Source organism: Triticum aestivum, chromosome 4B, assembly GCF_018294505.1.
Source record: "Triticum aestivum cultivar Chinese Spring chromosome 4B, IWGSC CS RefSeq v2.1, whole genome shotgun sequence".
NCBI classification, from domain to species: Eukaryota; Viridiplantae; Streptophyta; class Magnoliopsida; order Poales; family Poaceae; genus Triticum; species Triticum aestivum.
Genome location: NC_057804.1, coordinates 223,697,011 through 223,707,250, shown reverse-complemented (window position 1 = coordinate 223,707,250; position 10,240 = coordinate 223,697,011). Strand labels below are relative to the sequence as shown.

At 45.4% G+C, this 10,240-nt stretch overlaps 1 protein-coding gene across 11 annotated transcripts; it reads right to left on the bottom strand.

The window, feature by feature from the left end:
- Positions 1-3,430: 3,430 nt before the first annotated feature.
- Positions 3,431-8,096, bottom strand: LOC123091858 (protein ALTERED PHOSPHATE STARVATION RESPONSE 1). Of its 11 annotated transcripts, none has more exons than XR_006443613.1 (4): positions 7,590-8,093; positions 6,523-6,629; positions 6,149-6,352; positions 3,431-3,795 (listed from the first exon to the last, which is right to left on the bottom strand). XR_006443613.1 is itself a non-coding variant. In XM_044513459.1 (4 exons), the coding sequence occupies exons 1-4, from the start codon at positions 7,649-7,651 to the stop codon at positions 3,780-3,782; spliced, it is 381 nt and encodes a 126-aa protein (XP_044369394.1). In that variant the 5' UTR covers positions 7,652-8,096; the 3' UTR covers positions 3,431-3,779. The 11 variants fall into 11 exon arrangements, 6 of the variants coding, with proteins under 6 accessions (XP_044369394.1, XP_044369397.1, XP_044369396.1 ...); XR_006443614.1 differs by lacking the exon at positions 7,590-8,093 and adding an exon at positions 7,155-7,572; XR_006443615.1 differs by lacking the exon at positions 7,590-8,093 and adding an exon at positions 7,155-7,572 and having other exon boundaries at positions 6,590-6,629.
- Between the last annotated feature and the right edge of the window lie 2,144 nt (positions 8,097-10,240).

Here is a 10,240-nt window from a genome sequence, read left to right as displayed (position 1 = left end):
ACCGGCCGCTGGACGACCGCGTCCACCTATGCTATTTACATGGTGGACACTGATGACCCACAAGTATAGGGGACCTATCGTAGTCCTTTCGATACGTAAGAGTGTCGAGCCCAACGAGGAGCAGAAGGAAATGATAAGCGGTTTTCAGTAAGGTATTCTCTGCAAGCACTGAAATTGTAGGTAACAGATAGTTTTGTGATAAGATAATTTGTAACGGGTAACAAGCAATTAAAGGAAATAAGATGCAGCAAGGTGGCCCAATCCTTTTTGTAGCAAAGGACAAGCCTGGACAATTTCATATAATGAGAAAAGCGCTCCCGAGGACACATGGGAATTATCGTCAAGCTAGTTTTCATCACGCTCACATGATTCAAGATCGGTACTTTGATAGTTTGATATGTGGGTGGACCGGTGCTTGGGTACTGCCCTTTCTTGGACAAGCATCCCACTTATGATTAACCCCTCTTGCAAGCATCCAGAACTACAAAAGAAGTATTAAGGTAAACCAAACCATAGCATTAAACTAGTGGATCCAAATCAGCCCCTTACGAAGCAACGCATAAACTAGGGTTTAAGCTTCTGTCACTCTAGCAACCCATCATCTACTTATTACTTCCCAATGCCTTCCTCTAGGCCCAAATAATGGTGAAGTGTCATGTAGTCGAGGTTCACATAACACCACTAGAGGAGAGACAACATACATCTCATCAAAATATCAAACGAATACCAAATTCACATTACTACTAATAGTAAGACTTCACCCATGTCCTCAGGAACAAACGTAACTACTCACAAAGCATATTCATGTTCATGATCAGAGGAGTATTAATATGCATTAAGGATCTGAACATATGATCTTCCACCAAGTAAACCAATTAGCATCAACTACAAGGAGTAATCAACACTACTAGCAACCCACAGGTACCAATTTGCGGTTTTGATACAAGATTGGATACAAGAGATGAACTAGGGTTTTGAGAGGAGATGGTGCTGGTGAAGATGCTGATGGATATTGACCCCCTCCCGATGAGAGGATCGTTGGTCATGACAATGGTGATGATTTCCCCCTCCCGAAGGGAAGTTTTCCCGGCAGAACAGCTCCGCCGGAGCCCTAGATTGGTTCCGCCAAGGTTCCGCCTCATGGCGGCAGAGTTTCGTCCCGTAAGCTTGCTTATGATTTTTTCCAGGGTAAAAGCCTTCATATAGCAGAAGATGGGCACCGGAGGGCCACCAGGAGGCCAACGAGACAGGGGGGCATGCCCAGTAGGGGGGCGCGCCCCCCACCCTCGTGGCCAGGGTGTGGGCCCCCTCTGGTACTTTCTTTACTCAATAATTCTTATTAATTCCAAAAATGACTTTCGTGGAGTTTCAGGACTTTTGGAGTTGTGCAGATTAGGTTTCCAATATTTGCTCCTTTTCCAGCCAGAATCCCAGCTGTCGGCATTCTCCCTCTTCATGATAAACCTTGTAAAATAAGAGAGAATAGCCATAAGTATTGTGACATAACATGTAATAACAGCCCATAATGCAATAAATATCAATATAAAAGCATGATGCAAAATGGACGTATCAACTCCCCCAAGCTTAGACCTCGCTTGTCCTCAAGCGGAAGCCATTATTGAAAAATATGTCCACATGTTTAGAGACAGAGGTGTCGATAAAAATAAAATATGGACATGAAGGCATCATGATCATCCTTATAACAGTAACATATATAGATTTTGTCATATGATTTATTATGCTCAAGTAACAATCTATTCACAATGTTAAGTATGGATCATAAACTTCATTGAGAAGTAGCAAACTATAATCTCAGTCATTTAAGCAATTGCAATTTATCATAACATCGGAAAGAGTCAAGAATAGAGCTTTTCAGCAAGTCCACATACTCAACTATCATATAGTCTTCTACAATTGCTAACACTCATGCAATACTTATGGTTATGGAGTTTTAATCGGACACTAAGAAAGATAGGGGCTTATAATTTCACCTCCCAATGTATTCACCTTTGGGTGATGTTAACAATAATAGTTCATGCTAACTTACATCCAATTTGATATATATATATCAGGATCTTTCCAACACGAGGTGCTTGCCAAAGGACAAAATGAAAAAGGGAAAGGTGAAAATCACCTTGACTCTTGCATAAAAGGACATAAAGTAAAAGATAGGCCCTTCGCAAAGGGAAGCAGAGGTTGTCATGTGCTTTTAGGGTTGGATGCACAAAATCTTAATGCAAAAGAACGTCACTTTATATTTCCACTTGTGATATGAACTTTATTATGCAGTCCGTCCCTTTTATTACTTCCATATCACACGGTCGTATAAAGCTTATTTTCTCAGCACTAATAAGTCATACATATTTAGAGACCAATTTTTATTGTTTGCAACATGACAACTTACTTGAAGGATCTTACTCAATCCATAGGTAGGTATGGTGGACTCTCATGGCAAAAACTGGGTTTAAGGATATTTGGAAGCACAAGTAGTATCTCTACTTGGTGCAAGGAATTTTGGCTAGCATGAGGGGGAAAGGTAAGCTCAACATGTTTGAATGATCCATGACAATATACTTTAACGGATATGTGAGAAAACATAACCCGTTACATTGTCTTCCTTGTACAACATCAACTCTTTAGCATGTCATACTTAATGAGTGCTCACAATCATACAAGATGTCTAAGATATTATATTTATATGTGAAAACCTCTCTTTCTTTATTACTTCCTATTAATTGCAACGATGACCAAAACTATGTTTATCAACTTTCAACAACTTTTATGCCGCATACTCTTTATGTGTGAAGTCATTACTATCCATAAGATCAATATGAACTCTTTTATTCCCTTTTTTATTCTTTCTACTTTCTCAAGATCATAGCAAGATATCAAAGCCCTTGACTCAACACTAATCTTTATTATATAGCTCACGGACTCGATTACATAGAGGGATCACAAAGCAAAACTCAAAACTAATGCATACCAAAACTTCAATCTACTAGATCAAGATATTACTAAAAGAATCGAACTAAGAAAAATGGTAAAGATAGGAGTGTGATAGTGATACGATACCGAGGCACCTCCCCCAACACTACTAGGAAAAAGACTACTAGCAGCGCGGGTAAAATGGCTACTAGCAGCGCGGATACCCGCGCTACAGCTAATAGTTAGTAGTAGCGTGGGTTAAACCCGCGCTACTACTAACTTTCTTAGTAGTAGCTTGTGCCACCCACGCTACTGCTATTACGTACACGTGCTACTACTAATGAAATAGTAGTAGCATGGGTAAGCAACCAACGCTACTAGTATCCTATATACTAGTAGCGCTCAGTTTCCACCCCACGCTACTACTAACAATTTAGGAATTAAAAAAATAAAAATTAGATGTAGTATTCATGAATGGTAATACGTCCAATGCAAAACAAAAGAATGTCACTGAACCATCTCAATATTCCATTTAACATGTCACAGAACATCTCAAGATTCCATTTAACATCAGACACACATAACCATCATCGTAAGGTGGGTACCTTCCCTAGTGCTCCACCACCAACCTAAACAGACCACTTCTCTAAATGTATCAACCTAGGCTTGGAGTTCAGCCGTTGGTGGACTCGAATCCTCCCTCTCCCGGATGGTGGCGTCAAGGTCATCCACACCTGGGCGACCTCCGGCGTCGAAATCACCTGGACAATCATCTGTGCGACATGGCAACCAGGCTTCACAGGGAAGTCCTTCTCCGAGTGGTTGAAGAGCACAGCGCCACCGGGCCGTGCTACTCAGCATCGATCACCTCTGCGGCCACGTCGTTAAAGTGAAAACTTGTTAGTACGCAAATTGCATCAATTCATCAAAATAGTACTAGCAAACATGCGCGAATAGGGAAAAGAAATTTTCTCGTCCACCTAGTTAGGTATCAACTATTTAAATAAAAAAATCAGCAACTTCTTCCTTAAATAAAAGCGGTGCTTGGTAACTGCAATTGAAAAGCTTGATAGCATATGAGATTAAGATATATAAATCTGTGTGGTCACGTCCTTGCATGTTGGAAACAATCATTGGTTAAGATTACACTCTTTTGTAGATGAAAGAACTTTGGGACAATCAACAGCCTTTCACTTGACCTCCTCTTAGCTACTTTAGATTCAAAAATGCACTTTCTAGTTAAACTCTTAGAGAGGATATTGTTATTTGGATTATATTATAACCATCATCTTTGCCATTGTACATCAGATTTGACAAGTGTCTATAAAATATATTTGACATTTGAATCACTCATCTTTGTTTGTTTTTAAGGCAGTGAGTCCCTCCCCCCGCGAGCCCCCGCGTCGCTCCCAGGGGCGACTCGGGAGGCGAAACCCTAGCCGCCGCCCAGGCTCCCCTCCTTCCCCTCCCTCCCCTCGCCGTCGCCGGAGGATGCCGGCAGGCAAAGCCCTCACCGGTGGACGGCGGCGGCGGAGCCCTCGTTCGTGTGCTCGCGCGCTGCTGCTAGGCGCGCTGGAGCGGCGGGAGCGCGGTGGGCGGCCGTCTGCTCGCGGGGAGGTCGAGATGGCGTGGACTGCGTGCGCGGTGGCGCTGCCATGGCGGCCGCCGGCCGCTGATGCGTGCGGCAGAGTTGAGGGCGCCCAGATCTGGGCCGCACGAGCCCGCCCAGGCCGGCGACAATCACTCTGCCCCCACCCACCCCTCTCCCTCCTCCCACCCCTCCCGGCCGCCGTGGGCGGTTGCCGCTGGGTTAGTAAGCACGCGCGCGGCGACCTTGACGGTTGCTGCTCCGCTGTGCCCCGGCGGATCCTGGTGGCGGAGGCTGCGGGCCAGCGCGGCGGCGGCGCGGTGCAGGTGGCTGCTGCTGCCTGCTGGACGCGCTCCCGGCGGTGGCCGGCCTGCTGGAGCTGCGCTGGTCGGTGCTCACTCCTGCGACGACAACGTTTCTAGGCTTCCCCCATGTGTGTTGGTCTTCTCCGACGATTCTTCGCCATGCCCGGTCTGCCATTGCATCTGAGGTCTTCGTCCTTGGGTCGGGGCGAAATCCCCGCGCGGCGACGGCCTGCGCTGTCAACGGCGACGCCCGAGGGTGCCGTCACCTCCTTGGAGGCGTTGGCATGACCCTGACCAGACCTCCTCCTCGAGCACCGGGAGAAATCCTAGGTCCGGTCTCCCGGACCGGGCAGCGGCGGCGTCTCAACGCCGTTCCCCTCTTGATGGCGCTGCTTTGGCTGCAAGTGGAGTACTTGATGCGACAGATAGTGGTTGGCGATGCATCGCTCTGGCGTAGACTGCTACACAAGGAGCAGGTCGCAACATTTGCCTGCGCCAGCGCTCCCCAATGAATGCTACACCAGTTCCAATCAGGCCCTGCTTTTCACCCGCCGACTCTAGGCACATGGGTGCGAGGTACGTCCGCTTGGGCGGTCCTGAAGCTGCATTCGTCCCTGGAAGTGCCTGGCAATGGCAGTGATGCTGCCCTGTTGCTCCGAGTCTCGGTGCTTCGCCATTTTGGCTGGAGGCAAGGCTGGGCGAGGCCTAATGTCGTTGTGTGTCTGTAGTTGAGGGCACCTCCTCACCTAGTTGTAGTCACTTGGTGAGGACGGTCGTGTGTGTGTGTGCGTGCGCGTGTGTGTGTGTCCCTCCTTTCTGGAGGTTGTACCCCTGATGTCTTCCTGTTCAATGCAATGAAACGCAACTCTTTTGCGTTTTCTCAAAAAAAAAAATCTTTGTTTGTTTACTGTATAGTTTCTTCTAATAGTTTGGTTGCTCACTTTACTACATTGTTACCCCAACAGTCGATTGAAATCCTGCCTAGTATGTTTCCCTATTCAAGTAAAATGCTCGTCAAGTTTTACATAGCCTGCTTTGTGATCACACTAATAAATAATTATGTGTTTTTCACTTGCATGGCAAATTACAATTCGTATATGTGATTGCTAACTTCCTTAGAGATTGTATAGTTTCGTTTGTTCATTTTTCCGTGTTATCAAGCTTATATTTATTTATTTCTTGACCATGCATATGCAAGTAGTACTATGCAAAAAACGACAGATACAGGAAGTAGTGAGACATGTGAGGTACCAGTACTGGATACATACGGTAAATGAATGAGTGAGGAGTGATGGTAGTGTGGTACTGACCCAGCAACCAGCTCAAGTACCTGAGGGAATAGCTCTGATTCTCTGAGCCTGATGATCTCGGAGGTGGTGGTGTCGATGGACTGGGTGGCCACAAGCATCTTGGACTCGAGGCTCTCCATCTCCATCTTGTTCTTCTCCATCTTGAGGTAGTCCATGCCCCTCACCTCCTGCTTCCTCAGCAACCCCACCTTCTTATCATGCTCCTGCTTAAGCCTCTCGTAGTTCTGCACGGTCGATTGCGCGGTTAGCGAAAGCGTCACATAATAGTATGTGGCAAGTTTTGATGCGATAAAAGGGCAAAAATTGACTCTGCAAAGCCATGTATGCACTATTCCTATCTACATCAAAATAAGCACAAAGATTTGTATCTTTAAAGCTGTAAAATAAAGCTAACATTTCATGCGACCAGAAAGTATCGATACATCAATGTGTGGCATTGCCATCCCAATGCTGGCAGAGACCTGCTTGACAAAGAGGTTCCAAAAACTCACTGGCGGAGACCTGCGACGAAGTGAGCCGCATCAGTATTTCCACGTGTCCCAAAAAAGAAGTAAAGAAAAGTAACGGGGGAGAAAGAGCAACTGCAAAACTAACATGATAAAAGCATAATCATTTTACATGGATTATATATAATTGGTTCCATTTTAAGACAGAATATATATTTGGTTTCTTTATATCTAAGCATAAACAGATATGCCAAGTTATCATGGCTTGATGCCTCGAACAACTGTTGCATTGTCACATATAGATAACAATGCAAACAATCAATATAAGCATAAACACGTAAATTTGGACTACAGCAAATCAGTTGCCCAAATTCATCCGAAAGTGGCCTGGGATGCGGCGTCCTCGCTCTAAAACCAAATCAACAGAGAGCAGAGCACGTCAAAAAAGATATATATATATTCATTCATATAGGCATGCTATGGCAGCAACACCAGTGTCATAGGATTCATTATGGCTGCAGTCATGCCCCGGTGAACAAAAGGGGGTGAATGAATGATTGTGTGGGGTGTGAGCACTTACAACCCTCTGCAGCAGTCGTGTCTTCTTCGTCAGCTCCTCCTTGAGCCTGTTATTCTCTTGCAACTAGGATGAGACAGACAAACACCGGAAACCAAGAACTAGCTCATGCGTTGGTCGGTTCGGCAAACTGACACGCCTGACTAATTACTCGTAAACAAACTGCATTCAGTGCAGTTTTATTGTGAAGGTTCACAATACATGAGTACGTACATAGCAGGAACAAATTGTGCAGTCAATACGTACATACAGTAGTAGGAAGTGTAAAAAATTGTGCAGACAATATGCATTTGGTAGTAGTCCACTAGTGAAGACGGCACCGTGCGGTTCGGGCCGAAGGAGATTGGCACAGTATGTACTTATAATTGATGGAATTGCAGCGGGATACAGGCTGGGTATGCTTGTGAGGGAGGGGGGAGGGGAGGAGGGGTGGCTGACCTGGTTGCGGATGGTGCCCTCGGCGCGCTCGACAGCGCAGATGACATCGAGGAGGCTGCCATCCCCTCCCGTGGCGGGGGAGGGTGTGGGGTCGTCGGTGGAGGAGACGGAGGCCGCGGCGAGCCTCCCGGCGAGGTGGTCCATCTCCATGGAGGGCGTGGGAGGAGACTGATTGACTGGAGCAGGAGGCAAGTCTCCCCAAGCAAGGCATCAATGGGCGTGCTGGCGACGCCGATGACGCACACGTCCCTGGGATCCGGGCCGCCGTCGGGGGCGCAAGTGCTCGGGGCGGTGCCATGGCCTGGTGGTGGACTGTCTTGGCTGTTGGATCTTACCCCTCTGTGTGCTGGGGCTCACCGGCGGCGGGTGGATTGGGTGGACGGTAGAGGAGAGAGGGAGAGAGAGGGACGATAGCGAGGGTGGACGGCAGATTAGAGGAGAGGAAGGGATCTCGATCTTGATCTGCATCGGGTGTGGGCGGTGTGGGAGTGGATCGGGGTGGGACATGTGGGATCTGAGTGACACGCTTAACGGTAGCATGGGTGGGACAACTGTTGACTTAGCAGTAGCGCACGTTTTACAACCGGCGTTATTAATATGATCTGACCGCCAAGCACGGTTAAGAATATTTACTAGTAGTGTGTTTTTAGACCACGCGCTACTAGTAATATTTAGTAGTAGCGCGGGTAAATGTAGCTCGTTACTAGTAAGTAGTAGTAGCGTGGATTAATATAGCGCGCTACTAGTAAGTGTCTGTCTATAAGCTTTTTCCTAGTAGTGCAAGCTTGGCAGTTGCCAAGGGGAGTGCCCATATCCATGTGATTATGTCCTCATAGGTGATGAAGGTGGTGATGATGATGGATAATCGCACATCGAGCGTAAAAGCTCCTCCAACTTACGGATAATGCCCTTGAGTGTGATGATCTGATTCTTCAATAAAATATTTTCCTGTGTGAGATACTTGTTTTGTATACGAGCTAACTCAATCATCTTGAAAGCTTCAATCTCAGTTGGACTAAAGAGGTTAGGTAGAGATTGAGGGATGTTTTCTTGTTCCGCCGCCGGAGCTTGATCCTCCATGGCCTTCTTGATCCCTTCATCCTTGTTGATCTCCTCCGGTTCTTCTCTTTTCAGCTTTATCTTCAATAGCCAAGCATCCTTGTCTTCATTGTTGGAGGAGGGTGACATCATGATGCTCTAGATCTATCAGAAAAACAGCTCAAAACAAAGACATAGGATTTTTGCGTGATACGGTGGTCAAAACCTTCGACAGATTATATAATGATTTTTTACCGACCAAAAGAAGTAACGTACAAGAAAACGGAGTCCGGAAGGCAGACGAGGTGCCCATGAGGCAGGGGGCGCGCCCTCCACCCTCGTGGAGGCCTCGTGTCCTTCCTGGATTACTTCTTGCTTTACTAAACTCCTAAATATTCCAAAACGGAGGAAAATTGCCATTAGAACTGTTTTGGAGTCGGTTTACTTACCGTACCACATACCTATTCCTTTTCGGAGTCTGAAATGTTCTGGAAAGTGTCCCTTATGTATTCCTCCGGGGTTACGATTTCACTAATATTGTTTTCAACATTTATAGGATTACCTGAGATATAATGTTTGATTGTTTGACCATTCACCACCTTCGGATTTGTGCCTTCGAAGTTGTTGATTTTTATGGCACCAGAACGACAGACCTCCTCGATAATGCCAGGACCTTCCCATTTAGAGAGAAGTTTTCCTGCAAAAAGTCTTAAATGAGAGTTGAATAGCAACACATAATCACCTACGTTAAACTCACGCTTTTGTATCTTTTTGTCATGCCATCTTTTAACTTTTTCTTTGAACAGCTTGGCATTCTCATAGGCCTCGGTTCTCCATTCATCAAGTGAGCTAATATCAAATAACCTCTTCTCACCGGCAAGTTTGAAATCATAGTTGAGCTCTTTAATAGCCCAATATGCTTTATGTTCAAGTTCAAGAGGTAAGTGACATGCTTTTTCATGAACCATCTTATACGGAGACATACCCATCGGATTTTTACATGCAGTTCTATAGGCCCATAATGCATCATCAAGTTCCTTGGACAAATTCTTTCTAGATCTATTAACAGTCTTTTGCAAAATTAATTTGAGCTCCCTATTACTCAATTCTACTTGACCACTAGACTGTGGGTGATAAGGAGATGCAATTCTATGATTAACATCATATTTAGCAAGCATTTTACGAAAAGCACCATGAATAAAATGTGAACCACCATCAGTCATGAGATATCTAGGGAGTTCAAACCTCAGAAAAATAACTTCTTTAAGCATCTTAATAGAAGTGTTATGATCAGCACTACTAGTTGGAATAGCTTCTACCCACTTAGTAATGTAATCAACATCAACTAAAATATGTGTATATCCATTAGAGGCAGGAAAAGGTCCCATATAATCAAATCCCCAAACATCAAATGGTTCAATAACAAGAGAATAATTCATAGGCATTTCTTGACGTCTACTAATATTACCAATTCTTTGACATTCATCACAACACAAGACAAACTTACAAGCATCTTTGAAGAGAGTAGGCCAATAAAAACCGGATTGCAATACCTTATGTGTAGTTCTATCTCCAGCGTGGTGTCCTCCATATGGTTCGGAGTGACACTTGCG

Excerpts from the sequence above, each read along its gene's own strand:
- LOC123091858 (XM_044513458.1), bottom strand. The coding sequence starts at position 7,739 with ATGGAGATGGACCACCTCGCCGGGAGGCTCGCCGCGGCCTCCGTCTCC. Across the intron at positions 6,353-7,589 it reads AGGGCACCATCCGCAACCAG|AACTACGAGAGGCTTAAGCA; the intron begins GTCAGCCACCCC and ends TCGACCGTGCAG.